Below are 23965 nucleotides of genomic sequence, written 5' to 3'. Positions count from 1 at the left end.
ATCAGGGCAAGCAGTTGGGAAAACAAGCGAACAGTCTGCTGGAAGCCCAGGTGAGTTCTGACAGTGTGGGCTGAGGTGCTCAAAGACGATGGAACACACACAGAGGTTCCTCCATAGGTGTGCAGTGAGCACTGCGCTGACACAACTGCGCAAATGGATATCCTCCCAAGGCGCCGCTGAGCAAGTCCTGCTGTGGGGCAGCTTGTGAAGAACCTGGCAGCAGAATCCCCTTCTGGCTGCTGAAAGCATGCAGAGTCTCTTCACAGGGAAAAGGTGGAGTCCATCCCTGAGCCTGCATTGGAGGAGATCGAGGGAGTTAGTACTTGCAGGAGCCTACTGTGTGCAGAGCTATTGTTGTTCTTTCTGTGAGGACACAGGCAGTAACAGAGATCCTTGCATGACGCCTGCAACAAGTTTAAATCCGGAGGCCCCTGTCATCCACTCATGCTGAAGGGTCATTATAGACATGAATGAAGCCTGTGTCCCTGGAAAGCTCTTCAAACAGCAAGTTGGCTTCTTGGCAAGATGAGGCACTCACATGTCACCAGCACTAGTGGAGGAAAGAGAAACCGAAGTCAGGCAAGTCACGCACCTCAGAGAGATGTCAACTCAGCGAGGGTGGCAGGAGGCCAGGGACAGTGGGCTCTGGAAGTAGCACTTGGGCTGGTCACACCACTCAGAGCAGCTCCTGAGACACAGCAGGCGCAGACTGGCACTCCAGCTACTGCCTGGCACTGTCACAGACTTGGGAATTACCCCTGCTGCCACTCGTCCCGTATTTTCATACCATCCACACCTCAGATTGAGCAGACCTGTCCAGAACCACGCCTATCACACAGGACACTGCAATCTGGTCCCAAGCACAGGAAAGGAGTCAATGGAGTGACACAAAACCCGTCCTCACGATAAAGATCTTATCACTGCTCTCATTTCAGAGGCATCTGAGAGCACTGAGCTAACCAGGTACCCAGATTCCTGGGAAGGCATCACTTCCTCTACTGCTGTACACACATTTCCCCCACCACCACCCCCCCCAGCACACCAGGCAGCTTCACAAACAGCTCAGGACAGGGAGTTAGCCCAAGGGGACAATTAATGACGATGATTAGTCAAAGTGGAACTTGCCAGGACACGAGACCGCCAAAGTCAAACACTCAGCACTACAGCCCTTCCGGGGCAGGACTCCCTCCATGCCATGGCTATGTGCAAGGCCAACCCAGGTAGTAAAAACAGATGAGTCTGTTCCGGGGGGACTCCCCTCCGGACACTGCCTTCACCTGGCTTCGAGCAAAGGCTTCGGAGCGCCAGCCTGAGGATGGGCTTTAGCCGGTGGGCAACAAGCACGCAGGAGCAGAGGAGAATCTGGAAGATCCTCTCGCTCCCCCCGTACAGTGTCTTCCAGCTGCTGGCATAGCACTGCCACACCAGTGGAGCCAAGAATGTTGTCGGCGCTCCAAGGAACACACACCCCGTGTCCTGGGAGAGGCACCTCTGCAGCCACGTGTGTAACTGCCCACTACACCACAGCTGTCACCCATCGGGGCAGACCGGGACTGGTGCTGGCAAACTGGTCAGAGGAGCCGCCCGAGCCGGCACAGGGCTCGGCTATCACGTTCCTGCCCAGTGTCACCCCGCCGGGGCAGGCCACGCACCGGGCAGCCCTCGGGCCACAGCCGCTGGGCCGCTGGGCCGGACGGCGCCGCCGGCGCCCCCAGGCTGGCAGGTCGCCGCTCGGGCCGCACCGCCCCGGGGTGGCAGCGGCACCCGCCGGCCCGCGGCGAGGCCTAGGGGCACGGCGGCCGCATCCCGTACCGACTGCTCCGGGCTGCAGCGCCGGGCTCCGCACTGGCGGCCGCAGGCCGATCGCTTCCACTCGGCCCACGGACACGCGTAACGGCTCCCTCGGGGCCGCGCCCCGCGGGCGCAGCGAACCGCGGCGGGGCCGAGGCTCGGCCCGGCGACCTTCGGCCTCGGCGTGTGCGCGTCGGGCGACGAGCGCCGCGTGGGGCGAGCTCTCGCCGGCAGCCCACGGCCCCGGCCAGCCCCGCTCCCCCGCGGCAGGTCGGGCGGCACTGGGCGCCGGGGGGGGCGCTGCGGCGCGGCCCGCACCATGGCGGTGAGGCCGCGCTCGCCGAGGCGGACACCGGTTAACGGTCCGCGGCCGCGCCCCGCCCGGGCGCGCAGACCCGCCGGGCGCGGCGGCCCCAGGCCCGCGCGGGGAAGCCGGGGCTGAGCCGCCGAACCGCGCCGCGCCGGTCACGCACTCACCTGCCGCCGCCGCCGCCGGGCCCCGGCTCCGCCCCCGCCACGTGCCGTGCGCGCCCCTGCCCCGCGCTGCGTGAGTTGACGTCAGCGCGCCGCCCGCGGGGCCGCGCCCGCAGGAGCGCGCCGTCCCGCCCGCCGCCGACAGAGGGCGCCCACCCCACCCTCCGCCCCTCAGGCAGAGGCAGCACTCGCGAAGCGCCGTCACTTTATTAACTCCCCGTTACAGCACCAGCGACCGGACGCGACCCCGCCGCCCCCCGCCCCGCCCAGTGACCGCACGGCTACCCCCGCGGCGAGCCCTCCTGGGGACCGTGGCTCGGGGAGTGCCCACGGCGGCAGGCTGGCAGGGCGGCTGCAAGCTGGGAGGTCTGCCGAGACCCCAGGCCCTGGGGGGTGCACACCCCACCCCAGCCACTCCACACAAGGCACTTGGGCAGCACCAGGACCCCCGTGGCTCACAGGGCTGGCTCTCGCCCAAAGCAGAGATGGGGTCCGCAGGCCTCAGCCATCCCTTTGTCGCCCCCCTACTCTCACAGCAGCATCGCCTTGAGAACTGAGGGGCAGGAGTTACACCCAGCAGCAGCTTCTAGCCTCAACGGCAGGAGCCAGCAGTGAAGAAGCTTCCACAGAGGCCAGCAGCTGCTTGTATGGCAACAAGCCAGACACATGGAGGAGCTAATAAAAACACCTGTGAGCAGCATCTTCTGCAGCTGACCCCTCCCCAAAGACCCTTGTACCATAATGAGAACACAGAAGGGACCTACACCTCTCCCCACGCTGATTTCCTACCAATAAGGAGCCTGGATCTCTGAGCGCCGCCAGGTCTGCAAGTGAGAAAGGACCAGGGCGGCAGCCCGAGAAGTGCCAAGATGCTCCCAGGCCCTGCTGGAACTCTTCACGGCATGGGAGGGAGAGCAAATCATGCCTGTGTGGCAGATCCTGTAATTCCTCCCATGGTTGTTGTCCCAGTGGGTGTTCTGCCCGCACTGGAAAGAGATGCAGAACTCTGTGGCCCTGCAGGAAACGGATGGCTTGGGCAGGGCAAGCTCAAAAGAGAAGATGTCTGTGTCAGCTGAGCCATATGTGCTATGCATGTACTGGCAGGAGATGTCCCGGAAGCTCTTCCAGCCATCAAAGCTGATGCGGACCATCACCTTCTTCTCATACTCGATGTTTCTGACCTTCACTGTCCCTGACAGGGCACGGTCCTGGATCAGGCAGTTCTCCAGGCAGACAAGGTTGCTGTGTAGGCGGCTGCGGAAAGTCGTGTAGTCCACAGAGGGCTGAGGGAAGTCCAGCACATACCTGCACACTTCTGGGCACAAGTCCTGCAGCCTAGGTCGGAAGCAGGCAAGGTCAGACAGGGCATGCTGTAAGTCACAGAGGTCCTCCTCGATCTTTGAGAAGAAGCGGACAGCCGTCAGTGAGAGCCCCTTCATGTCAGCAAACACGACTCTCTTCTTCTTCTGGCCCTTTGAGCTCTTGGTGCTGTCTCGCCGCTCGGGCTCTGCACTCAGTTTCTGGTTGAGACAGGACCGGAGGGGTTTGTGCCCGCGGTTGCCCCGTAGCTCCTCGTAGGAGTTCAGCAGCTTGCGGATGGGGGGCGAGTGGCTCCCGCAGAGCCGCATGGCCAGGTCCACGGGCATGGCTGGGGGCGCGACGGCCCGCGCGCTATACACCTGGAAAAGCCTAGAGGCGAAGAGGGGGTCAGGCGGCGTGTTCCCGGCTGCGGCTCCCCCCACCCCCGCCCGCCCCGCGCTCACTCGCCGCAGCTCATCGCCTCCCGCCCGGTCCGGTCCCGCTGCCGGCGGCTCCGCGCAGTCAATGGAGCCGTGGGAGCGCCGGCGGCCGGGACACCCCGCGGCCGCGGCGGCAGCCAATCAGCGCCGGGGACGCGCCCCCGAGCGGCCAATAGGCGCCCGGCGCTGCCCCGCCCCGCCGGGCTGAGCCCGCGCCCCCTCGCCGTGCCGCAGGGCCCCCCGGGCGGCGCAGCCCCCGAGGGCGGGGGCACGGAGAGCCAGCCGGGCCGGGTACCGAAGACCACCGGCCCTGTGCCGGGTAGCGCTCCTGGCTGCGGCCTTCTCACCCTCCGGGACGGGGCAGAGCCCTGCCTGCGCTGCCGAACGCAGCCACAGAGCGGCCTAACAGGAGGGGCAGCACTGAGAAAGCTCCTCATGCCACAAAAACTTGCTTTTCAAAGGCAAACGTGTTCTGGACTGCCAACACCCAGAGGAAGCTACAGGAAGAAGAGGAGCGTGTTCCTCTCACGCCGTCTTCAGTGGTGGGAGGTTTGAACCGTTGTTTTACATCCCCTTGCAGGCGCTTGTCTGAAGACAGCTACTTCCAGGGTGTCTGAGCATAAATAATGCCCCAGGCTCCAGGCTCACTCTCTACCAAAAGCAAATCTAACTCAAGTTTCTTACCCCAGATCCTTTGCCCTGAAAAAGAAATTCACTCATGCCTGAGCAGGCAAGAGCCACTGTGGTGTCCCTGACATCTATAATCAAAATCACCTTCTCTGTTTAGCTTGCATGTGACTCCTTGACAGAAAAGTCCGCCACATAAATCAGATCACCCCTGCCCTGTACTACTGGCTAATCTCTCCAGAGCTGTCTAGCCATTTATGTTAAGCAGCCCTGATTGCTCCTGCTGACAGCACAGATTTCCATCAGCTCATGACACAACCCACCTATCTGTATTTATATATGGCTCTCCATCACTACCACATCTGAATGTCTCCAGCACAACACAAGACACCTCTCACACCCACCAGAAGCAAGCTTGAACCCAGTGCCCGGCTGGAAAAAATCTGCAGTTCAGCCCTGGCTTCAGTCAGCAAAAACATCAGAAAAAGAAGTGAGAGACTCAAGATGGCACCATCCCCCTAGAAGGACGCATGGCACTTGTGTCACTGCTGGCCAGACGCTCCTGCCTGAGGAGCAGCAGGGCAGCCATCACCATCTTTGGGGGTGACCAGGAGCCAGATGTGCTTGTCTGGCTGGGCCCACAGCAGCTAGAGACATCTGCTCATGGCCAGGACTACCAAGTACCAGCCCCCAGCACCAAAGCAGATCCATCTGCCAGGCCAAGGCCAGGCCTCCTGCCACCAGCACACAGCTGACTGACTGTGCCACAAGCCTTGGGCTGAAGCCGTGGCTGGTAACGGCGCCAGAAGCAATGCTCCCCGTTTCCAAGGCCAGCACCACATCCCTCTGCAGAGGTCAGCTGGAGGATCAGCTGTAGCATACTCACCCCTACAAGGTTTAACTGCAGCTGCTCGGATTACAAACCCAAGCAAGATCCCACGAGGTCATGACAACAAACTGCCCCCCTTATCTCTGAACCAAGGGCTCATGGTCTTGCAAGTTGTCTGCTTTTGAACCTTTTGACTACTTGAAACTTTACTCCACGATTTCCAGTTGTTTCCCCATCGTGTAAGAAAGTTTGTGTGGTAGTTATTGTGACTAGGGAATAAACTACCCTCCCTGAATCATGATATATATTTGAGATCAATTTCCTGTAGATATCCGGGAAAAAAGAAATAGAACCACCTTTGGATTACTTTTCCTAGTCAGGACTTTCAGAGGACATCACTTTCACAAAAGCCTCACCTTCTTGACAAAGTTGCAGCCACTTCCCTTTCCCCCAGCACAGACAGAATAGAGGCTCAGTGTTAGCAGCAAGGCAGTATCCAGTCCCAGAAGTGTCCCAATATTTAGTCATGGCAGGACACAAAAAGCAGACAGCAGCGTTTTCAGGTATGCCAAAACTGAATTTCATTATGAGCCTGACTGGTTTTAGCCTACTAGCCATTGTCAAAAATCCTGCACTGCCTGTGATGACATTGCCACACACCAGCTGCCAAGACTCCAGAGAGGAGCTGTACTGAAGGCACTCTGGAAACAATCAGATTCAGTTAAGATCCAGCTGCTTGAAGAGGACAGGCACCCCTTATGCTCACATTGCCGCAGCCACGTGAGATACAGTGGTGAGGCAAGTACTAGCTGTCTGGGCAATTGTTCAGTCAAACTTAATAGGGCCAAGGAGAAAGTCTTCCAGACGTGTCACCTAGACGTTCTCCAAGCAGCTCTTCCGTAGCACACTTCTGCACCAGCAGATTAACAATGACTTTGGCTGGGAGCTTCAGTCACCTCTGTGAAGCTGCCCGGGCTGTAGATATGGGCAGGGCAGAATCCACAGCCCTTTCTGGGAGGCTGGGCAGAGGTATGTGCTAATGATTCCTACGGATTAAACCCAGCCTCCTCTTAATGTCTATACTTAAAAGAATCTTCTTTACCTAAATGGATTTATTAGGAGCACTATAAACCAGGCATGCAAAGCCACTCACCCCACAAGATGCACTGTCACCCCCCACGTAGCAGAGGAAGGGGAGTGTCAAGAGGAGCACCAGGCTGCTCCTCACACAGACAACCATGCAGGCAAGACTGTCTCAAAGGAACAGGAGCCACTGTCTGTCAACGCACATGACAGACACGAAGCTGAAGTAGCGTGGGACGCTGGCTTCTCCTCCAACTAGAAGAGGCACACAGGGGCCAACAAGGCTGGAGGAACTTTTCCTCTGTGTGACCAGCATAAAGGAATTGCTGTCCCCCTTGCCCCAGCAGCTGTTTCAGCAGAAGGGAGCTTGACAGTCTGTACCTCACAACCGCAATCAGAAGCTGTACCAGAACCTCTCACTCTGTGGAGGGAGGGCATTCAGATCACGCATGGTGCAAAGCTGTGTTTTCCTAAGCCCATGATTACAGCTGTTCCATTTTAGTGAAACTGGTTGCTAGTGGTCTTAAATAAGGCATCCCAACAGCTATACACTGAAGCTTTCCAGGAAACGCCCTCCAATTCGTCACTTTGCATTTGTTCTATTGATCAAGTCTCCCTGCACAGGGAGCTGAATGCTCTGCTGCAGAAATCTAATACAGAGCACTGGCCTGATAGGAAGCAACATAAATGACACAAAGCATAAAAGGTGATGTAAAACCAAGACTCCTGTTCTCATGCTGCAGCTATGGACTGTTCTGGGAAAGCTCTGCCAGCCTCATGCTCCAGTATCATTCTGAACAACATGAAGGCACCACAAGCCTACAAAACTCCTCAGAGTTCTTCCACAGTGCTCAGCTGCTGACCATGCAGACCACCCTGTATAAGGGCTCCGGTTACTCTGGAGCTCACTGACCAAGGCAGTCTTGAGCTTTAGGATTAGCTGCAACAGTGGTGCAATCTCCCTGAAGTCAGCCAGTCCAAAGAAGCAGGTTAGAAAAGGCTGGAAAAGCAGCAAGGCCTCTCACTCTCCTTGCTGGACTTGATCCACACGCAGAATTTCAAAAGGTGAAACAGCAGCACTCAAACCCTCTGCGCAGGACCTGCTCTGGTGTTGGCTTTATGCAAAGCCTGTGCACGTAGCAGAAGCACAGGTTGAAACACAGATTTTACATGGGCAGTATAAAGACCCCATGGCTCTGGCACAAACGCTCTGGGCATGAACCAGTTGCTCTGGTTAAGAGGTTTGTGACAAACCTGTGCATGCTGTCTGACATTTCCAAAGCTTTGATTGTGGTTACACCACTCACAAATCTGATCAGAGAAAACACAGCTCCCCATGGCTCCCGGAGGCATTCACTTCTTGGCCCAAGCCAAGAAATGCCACTGTCAGCATAAGGTCCAGGTAGCAATTCCAAATCCAGGCCTACTGTGCATGCAAGTCTCAGATACCTGTAATGGCAAGGGTGGGTATTTCACAAGGATAGTGCTGTTATTGCCAAAATGCCAGGAAAAAGCAGCATAACTCCTCTCTGGCCCTATTAGAAGGGGCTGTACTGACACAACTGTATCCACACTGGAACACAGGCTACGCACACAGAACAAAGCTTGTGCAGCCTGCCTTCCCCAAAGGCAGGGTCTTTCCAACTAAGGACAGACTTGCTGTTTGACCTGCGTAATGTTTCAAGGGAGAAACTGAGGGAAGTAGAAACCCTGAATTAGAACCCTACCTTCATGGCCATACCCTAGCTGATACTTCGTCAGAAAGACAAAGGGAACAAATCTGGTAAACATTTCACCCTCCCCTCTCACTGCAGGTAACAAGCTCGGGCCAAGTTCTCCACACAGGACCCCATGACTCTCCCTTTGCTCTGAGCTGCAGTTCCCATCCTTAACGTGTTCCAAATCCCTCCTGCTCCTTCTGCAAGAACCAAGATTTGCTCTGCCACCATATATCATCATGTGTAACTTTTTTTCTCGATGGAACATGTGACAAAGATGGTGCAGAAGTATCCCCCCACCCTTGTTGCGGTTCACCTCAGAGGAACTGGCCACTTGCACAACAGCCAGGTTGTGTAGATCCTGTGATGAGATCAAAGCTGATGGGGGAAGGCAGAGTTTACATAGCTGGTTGCCACACCATTTAGTCAGTTTCCACCCAATAGCCTAATTTAAAGAACAGTGATAAACTGGAACAGGAATGAACACAAAGCTGCAGGTTTAAAAAGAGAGCACCCTGCTATTTACAAAAGGTGTATTCACCTTTGAGTATAGATGTGCTCTGTCCACATCTGCTGTCAAACCAGCCTGGGATCTAGAGAGGCAGTAGCTACACTTGTCCCTCCCTCAGGACTCCAAGGGGACTATGCAAGGTTGCTGCAAAGCCTTGCTGGAGGGAGTGCTGTGACACAGACTGCCCTCGCTCAGCAGCACCAGAGAGGAGTCTGGCTGTATTCCAGGCATGTCATAAGCAATTAAAATCAATGAGCTGTGGGGGCAATGAGCCCCTCTGCATCAGCAAAGACGTCCCGCTGCTTTATTTGCATGTTTTCAAGGGTACTCCTTTCAACACCACTGCTGCCCTCCCCAGCCATGCTGCTTACCCAGGTGGCCCCACAGCCCCACCCCACGTCCCCGATGACAGTGGTGGCTGCCCCCACCGTCACTGCGGTCCTGGCCCCACACTTACCACTCACCCTTCAGATGAGCTGCACCGCTCCCGAAGCCACCAGTGGGGCTATGGTCCTGTATCGGATGAGATGCTGTGAGCCCTCCTCCAGGTCAATGGTGTACTCTCTGCCAAGGACAGAAGTGATGCTGAGCTGCCTCTGCTGTTCTGCTGTAACCCATGTCTCTTCTGTGGGACTAGCTCAGGTACGTACACCATACAGGGAAGTGCCCACCTACCTCTGCTCATCTGTCTCTGGCTCAACCAGGATGTTCTCCTGCCGCTCCAACACCCTCAGGAACACAAAGGAGTCCAGGTTGGGCTTCGGAACTACAGACAAAGGATGCAGAGCACAAGCTCAGTATTCACTTATGCTCTTCTGCAAGACACCGAGCTGACAGAAGGGTACGAGGGACAGCAAACTCAGGGCCAGTAAAGGAACTGCCAGATGCTTCTGATCAGATGTAGCGTGCACAGCCTTGACTTAAGACAAGGCTCAATGGCAGGGGCAGCATGATCTTCTGACAGCAGTATCAAGCCATGTACCACACGGCAGAGCAGTGTTACGACACTGTCATCACATCATCTTTGCTGCTACTAAGCACTAGCTGGAGGACTACCCTTTTTAACATTTCATGCTCCCCGAAGTCTTCCCCACACCCCTGCCACTGTAATCTTCAGATCACCCCAGCGTCTGGATGCACTCACCTGATTTTAGGAGAGACACTTTCTGCAGGTTGGGTGGCATGTGTTTTAGGGCCACGTTTTTCAGGTAAGTCTCTGTGTTTGCCATATACCTGAAACAAACCATTGGAGCATTTACTGGTTTAATCAAATACAAATTCTCAGGAAGAGTATTGCCTCAAAATGCCAGCAAGTGACATCTCCCACTCCCACAGGCATGGCCAGAGACAAGCCTAATGGCTTGCCCCGGTAATGGGCTCAGAGTTACTAGAGTTATTTTATTTCAGTCCACATGGAAATCTACCAGTAAAACCCATGATTCTTACAGCAAACCTAAGGCTAACAGTCTTAAGAACTATTCAGCATGATACATGGGCAAGTTCTACAACCTATAAAGAGGGAGGGAGATGCATCCAAAACCTACTCACTCTTTAGCAAAAGCAAACTCCTCTGGTGACAGAATGGAAGGCTCCCCTTCGGCTCGAGACTTCTCCTTCTCCAGGACATGGGGGAAAAACTTCTCTATCTGATATTGGAACAAAATCCCAAAGACTGAAACTAGTCAGTAGTTTAGTGCCTACAGTCTCTGCTCTTCTCTTACAAGCACCAGTCCACTGCTGTAAAGGTTTATACAGCAGCTGCAGGCCTGCCCAAATACCTGTTCCTGCCTTAACGAGTGATATAGTCAACTAGGGTCTGCAAGCTACACAACTGTATGTGTACGTGGCAGAACCCAGGCAGAACACGCAAGCACTTCATTGTGTCATCCTGGGCTTAGACAGGGTAAGAAAACACTCATTGCAACGCTGTGATCTCCCTTCATTCAACAGAAAAATGCGTCTAAGGAATTAATTCCTTCCGGTTGCACTTAAGAGGATACAGATAGAGTGTGCTTTATTTAAGTGCCTTGCTGAAGCAGAAGGCCTTGTACGGGTAAAAATCACTCCTGAAGTCACCCTTTTTCATCCCCTGGGCAGCACAGCAAGCATTACCTTCACAAGCCTACATCGCAAGTAGCTGCTGAGCACATAACGGATCCTTTCAATCTCCATGCGGTGAACGCTGACCTTCAAGTCTCCTCTCTTTGCCCGTTTCAAGTTTGCCTCCTGCAAAGAAAGGTAAACAGAAATTAAACGGTTGAAACGCCAAACAAGAAACAGAGTGGAAGACAAGTTTTGTAAATAGAGCCCACAAAAATAGACTGCAGCTGGTTTTGGTGACACAAAGCATACTGTTTCCTTGCATCTCCCAGTCCCCTCTCAAGACAAGCTCGAAGAAGGTACTCAGATGAGCCTTGTACCCCAGGGACAGAGGAGCAGATAACCCTCGTAATCCCAGAGAGACCCAAGCACGCATCTGCCAAGCCAGGCAACCAGGGCCTGCCTACACCACCACCTCAGCCCAGCAGAACCTACCATATGGTCCAGCTGCTCCACAACACACTCGATGACCTCAGGTTTGCTCTCCAGCAGCTCTGGAGCAAACTTCTCATTCAGCCAGGCCTGAAAGAATGCACGATGTCAGCAGAAGCAAGGAACGCACCTGCCACATGCCGGAGTCCCCAGAGAGGCCAGGAACTCGGCCACCCCTCCTCCGGCAAGGCCAGAGGCCCAGCCCCGGCCGCCCCACAAGGGCCCCAGAGCGCCCCGGGCCCCGCGTTCCGTCATCCCCGCCCTGCCCCTGCCCAGGGGCCCGGCCCCGGCCGCTCCCCCCAGCCCGCACTACCTGCTCCAGGCTACGGATGAGCTGCGCCGGGGTGAGCACCAGCTCCTCGCTACAGCCGTCCGAGTCCGCCCCCGCGGCCCCGCCGTCCGCCGCCGCCGCCGCCATTCCGCCGGTCTCCCGCCAACCGCGGCGCCCCGCCCCGCCTGGGCGCCCCGCCCCGCCTGCGCGCCCCGCCCCGCCCGCGCGCCCCGCCCCGCCCCACTGGCGGCAACGGCGGGGGCCCCTGGAACGCCCCGGAGGAGCGCTCACAGCCCGAACCCCGCCGCGGCAGGAGCAAAACTCTCCCCCCCCGGTACTACCAAACAGGACACGGACATCGTTTAAGAAAAAATTTACTAATCCGTTAGTACTCCTGCCAATATTGCAACAGATGTGAAAGGCAAACACTGTTACAGTTTAGAAAAAACAAGTTTTATACAATTAAAGTGTTAAACAAATCTCAAAACCCCAAAATAATCAGTGGCTGAGTAGTAAGCCTGGAATTTCAGATCCAGTATTAGCACCTACAGCACCACCAGAAGCCCAAACCGCTCTGCACAGGCTGTCTCCTCTCCTGAATGCTTGAATTCCTTCTGCAACTGCACACTGACGCTCTGAACCAAAACCAGGACATCCTTGCTTTGATACGGGAAAAGGATACAAGAGAAAAATGCTAAACCAGTCTGGTTGGTAGGAACTTTTACTTTTGCAGGGATTGCTGAGGAATGTCAATGTGTGGGGGATACGGAGTAACGCACAGCTCCACTGTTCAATAGTTGCCAGCAGAGAAAATTAAGAAACCACCTTACACAATATCTAAAAGTCTGTCAAACCAATGTTTTCCTATAAATTATATATAATAAATCCATAAAGAAAGTCTTACACTTCACATATTAATCAGAGTAGGGTAGGAATTGTTATGTTTATTGGTTCAGCTCCATTTTATTGTACTTACTGTTTTATGAATGAGTAGACCCCCCTCTTCTGGTGAGCATTGACAGATGCAGTAACAGCACAGACATAGTAGAAAAAACACCACTATTAAACTCCAGCTATTCCTCCCCCTTCTAGGAACAATGAAAACATTGAAACAAGTAACCCCTTGCCTTCTGGTTTTCCATGAGGATCAACACAGGAAATATAAAACCCTCATTGCCTTGAGTCACTTCTCGCCAGGCAGAGGCACTGTGTATCCCCTCACTCCAAGACTGAACTGGAGGGAAGGCCTCGTTTCTGGAAAATTCCCAACTCTGACTTGCAGTTTTCCAAAGCCCAACTGATGTACAGAAGGGTTTAAGAACTAGGGAAGAACAGCACTGTGCTTACGCAACTAGAAATAGACTTCTGTTGGGCTAAGTGCCCTCTTTCTTTCAGAAGAGTATGGTAGCTTTACCACTTCTGGGTTTTTTTGAAAAACAAAACAAACCAGAAAAAAAAAACCCCACCACACCCAAAACCGAACAACCCCCCCAAAAAACTAAGAAGTGATCTAATTGCTTAAAAGTTTGCCACAAAACGGATGCTGACCAGCCAGGTCACCCCACGTGGAGCAGTTTTAGGAAGTTAGTCCTTGTAGTAGATGGCACTGTGGATCTGGCAGCAAAGAAAGGAATGATGCTCTGTAGTAGGAGGTAGGGGAACTTTGATACAGCAAGTCCACTGTTGAGCTATCTGCTAGAAAAGAAGTTTCATATTATTAGAAACTATTACTAAATTAAACCAGCAAACCCCTACACCAACCCTTACACAGCCACATTTTGTTATCTTAGGAGGTACACAGCGGGACAGGTAGGGTTACCACGTGCTGTGGTGAACGTAACAGCAACAGAAGCCAACACTCTGGATTTCGTTTGTCTAACAGAAAATAAAGACCTTTACTTCCTTGCTTCTTTCTGCATAACCATCGTAAATATTTCCAGTCTCTTTTCTGCACACATTGCCAACAACCTAGACTTAAACTGCCATCCCCATGATCTGCCGAGTACTTAAGACAAGGGATCCCATTACAATTTGAGCTTTCCAAGAGCAAAGCCTAATGAAAGTTCAACAGGTATTTTGGAAACCTGGTGATAGTAATTTTGCAGTTCTATACTGCATGCAAGTAGCATGATTCTTTATTTTAGCCTCTCTCTTTCAAGTACTCCCAGCACACTTTTCACTTCATAACTGCCACACAGTATCATGAAAACTAAGTGCCTTTCAGCACCTTTTCCCAGTTAAACCTACAGGTTGCTGGCCACTCTTAATTGAAGGCATCATGAGTAAAGATACCAAGGTGAGAACTGGAACTGCATCCAGCTGAAAAACTGCAATTAAAAGTTTGTGCATGCTAGCATACACTCAGGGACAGAGTCATACAGAGGTGTTTTCACTTAAATCTATTGGGTAGGATAAGGTCTCAAATACAGTAGTAGATCTCAGAGTTCCTCTAAATTTACATGCTGCAGAGACCATTAAGGTCTTACAACACGCCATCTAGCCTGTCGTGTCCACTACCACTATACTGGATAGAAAAACACATTTTGTAGAGCCCATGTAGGCTGCATTCACGAACAGATCATTCAGTACAGCGTGCAGGCTCCAAATGAGTAGGAGGAAGTAAAACTCCAGCAGGCTTACTTGAGTACTCACACTGCTTTCAAAACAGGTTTACTGACAACAAGTATTTGCAATTCATCAAACTATCCAGAACTTCATCATACAAGTCCTTCTGCATTTCAGAAATTTCAGTTGTTTGAACACTGGCAGAAATAGCTTTTAAGTAATTGCTCAAAACCCACATCACCTAGAACAACATTCTGCAATAACTGCTATGAAATGAGTCATGACCAATGCCTTGTGCCAAATATATGCAGATGCAGTTGATAAAACACTAACTTGTTTCAACAACAGAATACAAGTGCCATGCAACACAACATCTTCCCAAGTGCTAATAACCACATAAAGAAGGATACTTTGAGACACAATTGGCATCTACAAATGATGCCAAGTTACAAGTCAGAGTTGTTTAGAAACAGGTATGCATCAAAGAATCTTCACCGTATTGCTTTACCAGAACTTATGTCATGGTTTGCTCCAGTATGTGGTAGATTAACCTGGTTTATATGCACTGTAAACATGGGTCAGTCATGAGCAGACTACCAAAAGGGAAATCCTAGAGATACATAGCAGTGGCAGATTACAAAAAGCACTGAAAGAATTTTGTAACAGTACCAAGTATAGTAAACTTGCATTTTCCCTTTGGGCTGTGTTAAGGCTTGACTCTTGGAATATATCATATTCTTCTAAGATTCAGGACAGCAGGTAAGATAGTCTGTATTTATACAGTATCTTACAAAATGTTTCTGAGCAGCAAAGGAGTTCACTGTTCAGTCCCTCCTGGAACAGAAAAGCTACTATTCAACAGAAGCGAATCTTCTATATACTAGCAGCAAGACGGTAAAATGTAATTACTCCCGTTGATTTGTTCAGGATTCAGGGGCTATTAATATTGACTTCTGGGCAAAATAGAAGGGGATCTTTAACATGCTGTGGTTATGACCTTGATTTCACAAGTGCTCAAAACATGGGAGGCTTTTAATATAGACCCTGGCCTGAGGTACCACAGAAAATAACTTGAAAGGAAAAGCTGTATCTTTCACAGCAGTATAGGAAGAGCAGGTGCTAGTATAGTACCATCAACGATTTTTCTTGACTCTTTTTCTCATACTACTAGTACAAAAAACTATCTGGAAATCCAAAATAAGCATTTAATTAGTCACCTATTTTGAAGCCTAGATTTAAGGGTTAGTCTGAAGTTTGTCTGCTCTGAACCTTATGACAGAAAGGCTTCACGAGAATAAAAGAAGATCCTTTTCTCAACAGAACAGAGAACAATTTTGGTAACACTTGATCTGTATTAACATTCAGTGGCATAATGCCAAGTATTGGTATTTCTACTTATTCAGAAAAGCTAGTCCACACAGGATTTATGTGAACAGCCTTTGATTACATATAGTGGTGGGATAAATATTCTGTCTCAGTATGACAGAATCTACCCCTCTGAGCATAGGAAACTGGTTGAGAATGAGCTAGTGTAAGGTTAACATGTACCTGAGACTCCACAGTTTTATCTTCCACTGGTCATACCTCTGTCTTCATAAATGGTAATTTCAATCTGCACAGAAAAGCTATTAGGGAAACATACTATAAAAAGATTATGAAAACATAACAAAAAAAAAGGCAGAAAAACATTAAGATTTTAGAACCTTTGATCTTTCTGCTTCATACCTGCTGTTTCAAGGCTAGTTTCAGAGCTACACAGCAAACAAATAGTACACCTAAGAGATGCCCTGTCAGGTCAGATCAGTGATCGATCCAGCCCAGGACTGTTCTGCCAACAAGAACACAAGATGCTGTGTATAGAGAGTTTGTGAGCCTTGCCACCTTCTGTTAAATTTCAGGAAAGGCTATGCATTAGACAAACATTAAAACTTCTACAGTTCAGCTACTAAGTCACTAATCAAACTGAAAATGAGTATTTTTTTTCCAGGAGGTGTGTGCACAGAAAAATGCAGAAAACATACTAACTGCATTCTTATCATATTGGTGACAGCTAGAAGCTATTTAGACAAATACACAAATAACCCAACTGCAAGAAATTAGCCTTAGCACACATTTAATTGGCATTCTGTGTTTCGAGCTGCTCCAGTTTCAATATTCTCAAAAAACAATGCGTGTTAGTCATTCTGTCGCTAGACTTGCTATTCAAGGTCTTTACAACCGCTAAAGTAATGAGTAATGACTAGATAAATGCCTGCAGTGTGGTTCAAGAATTGAAGAATAAAGGTTGAAATAAGCCATGCTAGAAGCAAAAGCAAGTGCTAGGCCGGCATCAACTCACAGTGATGTCATATGGCAAAATCTTCGCCAGAACCTGAGCTGAGGGTTGCAAATTAAATGGCGATCTGTTGCTTTCATGTCATTGATTTCTATCCTAACAAGTTCTTCACTTTTTTCAATCTGACAAACTGCATTTTTATAGGTCACTGAAATAAAGGAAGCATCTAAAGTGTTGGAAGCACTCTGTTTACACACATTGGATTTTCAGGAAGTCTGAAAGGATGGATTCCACTTTGATTGTCTTTCGATATGACAAATCTTAATGTACTAAGGGTCTGACCAGAGAGCACTACATAATGGAAACAAAACTAATCACATATTCTGCCATATCACAAACCAAGCACGCCACTGAGATAAAGAGACAGCACACATCACAGATGGACAAAGCAGGAAACAATCTAAGAAACCACAGAAGGATACAACCCTTAGTCCTCTTTCAATGGGGTCTGTCAGAAGGAGGCCCTGAGGAGCATAGATCTTTTCGTTCTGTTCTTGAATGAACTTGGCAATTTTCTTTAGAACCTGGTAACAGAAGAGCACAGAGGTCAGAGTTCCTTCATCAGCCTTCCGCACATTAGAGTCAGAGCCCCAGCAATATTACAGATACAGCAACATTAGGAGAACCTAGCACACAACTAGAGACAAAACTTGCACAATTCCTCTGAAGTACAAGTAATCATTATGTTACTTAAACTGACTAATATAGACAAGTCTGTCTGATGTATATGTGAAACAACTCTGCAGTAACATCCAGAGTCTATATGGAATTTGTACAATGGTGCAAGTCACAGGAAACTGACCAAGAAATAAGTCTTTGGTTGAATTCTGAGATATACTCCCTTGCAATTAAGAAGGTAAACAAAAGCAGCACACCTTTTCATAATGCGTTTCCATACACAAGAAGATGGTATAGGCAGTCAGACAGGCGAGACACCCTTCAAGGTAAGATTGGCCCCCAAGTTTTTCAGCTTCTGCATAGAGGTTATTCAGTGTTCGGACAGTCTCTTCAAACTGCTGCCTATCAATCTGCAAGAGAAGTCAAGTTTAGCTGTCACGTTCTGCACGTTTCAGAGCTCACCAATATCTTCTGCCTTCATTTATTGCCTATTTGCACTTCCATGCTTTGCAGCCACTGTTTAGAGACAAAGTCTGAAGGACACCAAGTTACAGACCTATAGCTCTTCGTTGAGTATCTGCCAAGTGATTAGGCCAACCTGAATTCCAACACAATGTGAACACCAAACAATTAAAGAGTAAAGTAACTAAGCCAATGTGCGATTCAATTCGGGGTGGGGGTGTGGATCTTAGTTCAGGCACAAGGAGATCTGCTGGATTAAAAAGAGCAGTTAGGGAGTAGACTAATAACACCTTGCTGCTACAGGGCTGATCAAACAAGTGAGAAGTGCCGCGAGAAAAAGAAAAAGCACTAGTAAGGAGTGTTTGTTTTGCTGTTAGTGGAAGATACTACATCTAACAGCATTAAACAAAATGAAAGTACCTGAGACAGTACTTGTGAGGCTACTGAACAGGCCCAGCAGAACTGGCTGGGCTCCACAAGGGAGGACAGTGTTAGTGCACAGCAGCACAACAGTGTACGCTTTATTCTCACAGACATAATCAACACACTCTACATTACTGTTACAAAAGACAGCTGCTTTCTGCAAGGTTAAAGAAAGTACAACATGCCAGCATTTCATAAACAATAAAGAGAAGCATTTTCAAACTATTTTGCATGCGGCTTTTCACCACAAATTAAAAGTACCTGCTTACCGCAACTGATCAAAAATGCTATGTGGACAATAAACAACGCTATTATGCCAAAAAATAAGCAATGTGCAAAGCAGAATGTGCCTTACACTTTGAAATCATGCCTCTCTGGCACTATGCATAGGGCTGTAATAAGAAGAGAGGATTAGAAAGCACTAGCCGCCTTAAACTTAAAGGCAATAGACGAGATCTTCACACAGCATCCCTGGGGTGCGCCGGAGGGAGAGCCGTCCCAGGGCAGGGACACGGGGGAGAAGCCCTCCCGGCTCCTGCCCCCAGAGGGACGGGACAAGGGAGCTGAGGGCTGTGCGGGAGACCCACGGCGTGCTTCACAACAGCGCCGAAGGGGACGCGAGTCTGTCGGGTCACTCGTGATCGCCGCCGGGCGCCAGCCGGCCCGCGCCTGCACGCCGCGACACCCACGGCGCACGGGCGTCCGCGGGGCCGGGCCCCGCCCCACCGCCGAGCGGGCCCGCAAGCCCCGCTCCCGCCGCGGCCAGCCTGAGCTGCGGGCCCCAGCGGCCCCGGGCTGCCCGGAGGGCTCGGGGCGGGCCCGCCCCACCTTACCCTGTTCTCCAGCTCGGCCGGGAATTTGCTCTGGAACTGGCACCGCGTACCACCGCTGTAGTCGCGCTGGATGAACACCTTGCCCGACACGGGCGCCTGCTGCGGCCTCATCGCGGCGCCGCCACTCGCGGCCGCCGCCCGCTCCGCTCCACCGGGCACCGCCACTCACTTACGGCTGTCGCAAAAGCGTCAGGAGGACGCCGGGCCGGGGAGAGGGCAGGAGTGCGCTCTGGCGCACGCGTGGTCCGACGCCGCCGTAGTGCGCAAAAGCAGCTCGCGAGAGAGCTGGGGGGGGGATCTACGCATGTGCGCACGCCGCCCGGTCCCGTGGGCTGCGTGGCGACTGTTCTAGTTGAATTTGAAATAACTGGAGTCCGAAATAAATTAACTAAGTGTTTATTAAGGCAGGAAAGAAAAAACAGCGCTGGGCGGCCGGGGAGTCGCAGCTCCATCCAGGCTCGCAAATTCCGACAAGTAACACAGCGCTTTTATCCTCAGCTTCAGGGCCGGTTTAAGCAGTTACGCTCTCAGTCCCGTAGCAAGAAGCTGTATATTACAAAACTAAACTATTTTTACACTAAAGTCTAGACGAAGACAAAGGTTGTCATAGTAACATGAGATTATGGTTTAACATTGGCCTTGAGAAGGTACATCTCGCAACCTCATGGGTAACAGTTAACTCTTTTCTCGCCAGACAAAACATTCTCAAATGTGTTGCAGCAAGATCATTTCTTTTGTTAAAAACCCATCTGATCAGCAAATTACCCTTAGTTACTTATTACAGCGACTGTCCCTCCCATCACAGGCACAGCTACCCCACCTGCACGCCGCATGGTATAGCCCGCGTGACGCCCCCCTTCGAACACATGGTATAGCCCTGAGGACGCACGCGCGTGCAGCCCTGCGCGCCCCGCCCCCCGCCCGCGCGCAGACATGGTAGCGCTCCGCCGGGCCCGGGCGCGGCGCTGGGCGGTTTCCGCCGGGGGACTCGGCAGCTTGTGACTGGCGCCGCTCTCCCCCGGCTGCGTTCCACGCTGGTTTTGCTGGTGTACGGACCCGCGATCGTTTCCGGGCCTGTTAACTTTCGGCCTCGGGCGGTCGGCGGCTGCGGGGCGCGGGTGGGGCCGCAGGCCGCTCGGGTTCAGGAAGGCCTGAAGGCCCAGCGCGCCCGAGCCAGGCGGGCAGCCTCAGGCCGGGGCTCTGAGCTCTGGGCCTCCCTGGCACTGCCCTGGTGCTGCCGTGGGACTTGGGGGCCCGCAGCCCCGCCCCACGCCGTGCAGCCCCACCGGGGCAGGGACAGGGTCCTGCTGGCTGCCCGGGGCAGGGGCTGCGCAGCTGTGTGGGAGCAGCCAGGTCCCCCTGGGCCTCCGAGCCGAGCTCTGCTTGGGAGGGCTGTCCCGTCCTGTCCTTTGGGGCTCACTGTGGAGTCACTGCCTCCTCCTCCTGCCTTGGTGTTACACTCTACAAAGCTGCCTTGTCCCACTGCCAGGGGACTACGTGGGACAGGGTTGGACCGGTGGGTCTGAGGTCTTTGCCCTTGGTGTGCACAGTGCTGCATCACTGAGCAGCTTCAGAGCTGGGGTGACGGGCTTGAAAAGGCACCATGTACCTTCCAGAGCCTGCGGGAGCCCGGCAGTCTGCATGTGTGCAACAGACATGGGAGATTTGCAAAGAGATAGTTTAGTTTAAAATTTCTTTAGGTGGTGGGAAAATTCACATACTGCAGATAAATGGCCTCTGGATCTCATGACATTATTAAAAAAGAATTTAAACTGACAACATAAGGTGAAGGTGAACCTCCTCGGGAGGTGAAATGCTTCTGTTTGGTATAACAAGTGCTGCAGACTCCACAAACCCCCTGAAAAATGACAGCACCCTTTCAGCTAATTCACAAACCAGGGGAACTGGAGAATGATACAGCTAATTGAAGATTTCTGAGGTCTCTATGGCAGGCTATACCCATGGGATCAAAAAACCAAGCAGACGCTGGTTATGAGCACAGTTACTGAATCTGGGCTGCAGCACAGTCCTCAGCGAGTATTCATTGAGGTCACACAGAGGTATTAGGAGCAAGCCCTTCTGCAAAAGCCATCAGTGAGTTGTATGTCTGGGTTAATTAATGCAGTACTTCGCAGAAGTACTGTGAGATCTTGAGGTCCAATGGTAGCAAGGTCTTCAGCCAGAATTAGGAAATGTGCCTTGGTTGAACCACCTTGTGTGATCCTTGTTCCTAGTTCTGTGATTTGTGCAAATGAAGCTAATGTCTTGCCTTCAGCGTTCCTGAGAGTCTTTTTTTCTTGTCTGGAAGTTTTGAAATCATGGATGATCAGAGGATACTGTTCCAAGGTTCAGAAGTTAGCTAGTCAGTGACATGTTTAACTAAACAATTATTGGAAGCCATCACTTGGGTGAACAAAGAGTAAAGGAAAGCAAAGCTTTTGGGACATTCAGTTTCATTATTTGCTTACAGCAGCTGCTCCTTCTCAGTCTGCTGATGCTTCCACTTAGAAGATGATATACAGAACAGTTCCCATGCATCCAGGGAGGAGTGAACTCAAGGGCAGACACAGTGGCTTGGGCCATGCTCCATCTCTACCAGGTCAGTGTCAGAGCAGACGGAAGGGCTGACCTGCTTCCCATGAACCGGGGCACTGAGTCTGCTGTGCCGACAGGGAGGCATCCCCAGACCTCAGCAAGGCTTACGGAGGGAGGCCACTGCCAGGCCGTGTGCCATGGCTGTGCGGGACCTGCCGGGACACTGTGGCGAGGACGTGGGGTCAGTGGGCTTGCTGGCTGCAGGACCAGGGGTGTGGGGGCAAGCCAGGCTGTGGAGTGTCCCCAGTGAGATGCTAGGATGCTGCTCTGTTGGCATTTGTCCACCTCTCCATGGATGCAAACTCCCTTACTGCCTTGGCAGGCATTACCTGAAAACTGTCTTGCTTCAAATCATAACGGGACTTGGCAGAGTGCTAGTGGGCATGAGTCCTGCCTTTCTGGATCTGAAGCTGCACAGGAAGAAAGGAATGCATGCAAGTGTCTTCCTTTGTCCAAGTGCCAAAAAGAAACCAATGCCCATGTTCTCCCTTGCTGAGCAGCACAGGCTTTCACCCGTCGCTCTGCGGTGAAGTCTGTGGGTCACAGGCTCACCGTCTGTGCCCTTCCGTGCCCTTACTGTGGTTTGTACAGATTAATTCGTCTCCCTAAACCTCTTTTGTCTTGCAAGAGGATGACAAGAGTTATCAGCCCTGGAACACTAACCTGAGTGAAGTGAGAAAGCTGTGAACCCTGGGGATCTTTCAGCTCGCAGGCTGTCTCAGTCCTCGTGCAGCTTTGCCCTGGTGCTCCTGGTGTCCGGCTGCCTTGGGGCTAGCATGTAAGGAAGAGGAGAGCTAAGGTCCTCTGATGCCCAGGGCTGTCATAAACCACAGCACTGCTCTGCCTGCTCCTTCTCACAGCAGTGCTACGGGCTGTTGAGCAAGACAGAGATGTGCCTGTGCTCAGTAAGGGACCATGCACACCTCCAGAGAGCAAAGCTTTTGTGTAAAACAGGGGACTAAGGCCTGGGAGAAAAGACATCATTTTACTGCTTAAATTGGTCTCATATTTTACCTCCAAAACTCCTGCTGTCTTGGTCAATGGGAGCTCTGTTAATTAACTAGCAGTGTGGGTCTGAAATTATTACAAATTGGGAAATAAATAAAAAATGTCTGATGTTTCAAAACTTGCTTGGGACCCCCTCTTCAGCACGTGTGCTGAGATGTATTCGGAGGCAACCCAGGCTGTATGGGTCCTGCAGCAGAGCAGGTGTGGAGCGTGTTCTGCCATTCTGATGTGAGCCAAGATTTTATTAGCAATTGTTGGTGCACTTGTTGGCACATCTGCAAATGTACATGGTGCTGAGTGCCGCAAGTGCAAAATGAGTTGACCCATCTCTCTTGAGGAAATGTTCTGCCTTGGTTAGTTCTTGGCATCATCCTGTTTAAAGCACTTCCTTTTCTTTCTGAATCTTTTTCATTCTTGCTGTGAAAAGGATTATGAAATTTTACAATGCAGTAATAAACTATTATTATTTATTAAATGAGAGAGCCCTGTAAAAAATAGAAGGAGAATTCAATCCAGATGCTATCTATTGCAAGGACATTTGAAATTCCAGATGCTGATAGTAAGACACGGTCTCTAATTCATGCTTTTGGAGACAGAAAATGCTCCTGGCTGGGTAACCCATCCCTGCTTAATGCACCACAAGCCAGCCTTGTGTTTAGAAGCAGCCATGGTATTTGTCTGTAGGGTTCAACTTTTTTCCTTTGCTGAACATACTGCTCTGCATTTTTATGGCTAAGAGCAAGATTGTAAGCACATCAGATCAATGTTGTCCTTGTGTTATGAGGGTAATAAACCAACAGCATGCAGAACTGGGCAGCCCTGTATGCCGTGAAGGGCTCAGGAGCCCTTGGGTACAGGCATTTGCACAGACATCAGTGGCCGGTGTTGGAAGAAGAGTAATGGCAGCATATTCAGGTTTTTCTGTCCCCCTCTATTCACCGCTTGTTTATTTTGTTGCCTCAAGCAGGCTGTTGTCTCGAGGTGCCATTTCATCTTTAGCACTACCGCTGGCATTCAGGTAGCCCCAGACGAGCTGAAACATCTCTCCCCCCACGGTGTGAGGTGGCCTTTCCTGGCTTGGGGCCACAGACCTCAACACCGTTGCAAGAGGAAAATCATTTGATCATTATTTACCTTCAGCAACAATGGCCTCTCAGATCTGCAATTGTTTGGAAAAGCTTGACCTAGTCCAGGGTTTTGTCTGTGGCTTTATCTCTGGCTGTAGGTAAAGCTGATGTAAATCATCCCAGGAGTAAGGGCTGAGCATCCCCGGAAAGCACCAGACTTGCTGAAGAGAGGGGAAGGCAGGTGACGTGGGGCGGGTGCTTGCAGTGCAGGGCTGTTGTAGGCAGCTGGCTGATGAGACAAGGTTGGTGCAGAGCACCAGCACTGCCAGATCAACAAGTCAGAGGCATTTTGAGAATGTGGGGAAATACCACCTAATAGGTTTCTCTGGATTTGGAGGCTACGAACATCCCAGACATCAGAGTTGGACTAACCAAGACCAACTATTTCCTGTCAACACAGATGGTTTTTGTCCTTACTGTGTGT

The 23965-nt window shown here is 51.4% G+C and overlaps 4 protein-coding genes across 6 annotated transcripts in view; 1 reads left to right on the top strand and 3 right to left on the bottom strand.

The window, feature by feature from the left end:
* NKX6-3 (NK6 homeobox 3) overlaps positions 1-23965 on the top strand; it is a 117923-nt gene that overhangs the window by 16854 nt on the left and 77104 nt on the right. The window lies entirely within an intron of this gene.
* On the bottom strand, positions 57-8634 carry LOC308055923 (protein phosphatase 1 regulatory subunit 3C-B-like). The gene is made up of 3 exons (XM_080370556.1): positions 4029-8634; positions 2269-3954; positions 57-550 (listed from the first exon to the last, which is right to left on the bottom strand). Exons 1-2 carry the CDS (start codon positions 4439-4441, stop codon positions 3051-3053), a joined length of 1317 nt encoding a protein of 438 aa, XP_080226682.1. The 5' UTR covers positions 4442-8634; the 3' UTR covers positions 57-550; positions 2269-3050.
* GINS4 (GINS complex subunit 4) lies at positions 57-11835 on the bottom strand. Of its 2 annotated transcripts, none has more exons than XM_080370580.1 (8): positions 11618-11835; positions 11308-11394; positions 10885-10998; positions 10321-10418; positions 9917-10005; positions 9448-9538; positions 9237-9336; positions 57-550 (listed from the first exon to the last, which is right to left on the bottom strand). In XM_080370580.1, exons 1-7 carry the CDS (start codon positions 11720-11722, stop codon positions 9240-9242), a joined length of 681 nt encoding a protein of 226 aa, XP_080226706.1. In that variant the 5' UTR covers positions 11723-11835; the 3' UTR covers positions 57-550; positions 9237-9239. The 2 variants fall into 2 exon arrangements, with proteins under 2 accessions (XP_080226706.1, XP_080226705.1); XM_080370579.1 differs by lacking the exon at positions 57-550 and adding an exon at positions 3921-3954.
* GOLGA7 (golgin A7) lies at positions 11934-19010 on the bottom strand. 2 transcript variants are annotated; one of them, XM_080370584.1, is made up of 5 exons: positions 18812-19010; positions 17351-17503; positions 16898-16999; positions 15689-15752; positions 11934-13270 (listed from the first exon to the last, which is right to left on the bottom strand). In XM_080370584.1, the coding sequence occupies exons 1-4, from the start codon at positions 18920-18922 to the stop codon at positions 15705-15707; spliced, it is 414 nt and encodes a 137-aa protein (XP_080226710.1). In that variant the 5' UTR covers positions 18923-19010; the 3' UTR covers positions 11934-13270; positions 15689-15704. The 2 variants fall into 2 exon arrangements, with proteins under 2 accessions (XP_080226710.1, XP_080226709.1); XM_080370583.1 differs by having other exon boundaries at positions 11934-13267; positions 18812-19009.

This window comes from Falco punctatus (genome assembly GCF_963210335.1).
Source record: "Falco punctatus genome assembly, chromosome: 20".
Classification (NCBI taxonomy): domain Eukaryota; kingdom Metazoa; phylum Chordata; class Aves; order Falconiformes; family Falconidae; genus Falco; species Falco punctatus.
Note: the sequence above shows the minus strand (reverse complement) of the source record. Positions and strands in the feature narration are given on the sequence as shown.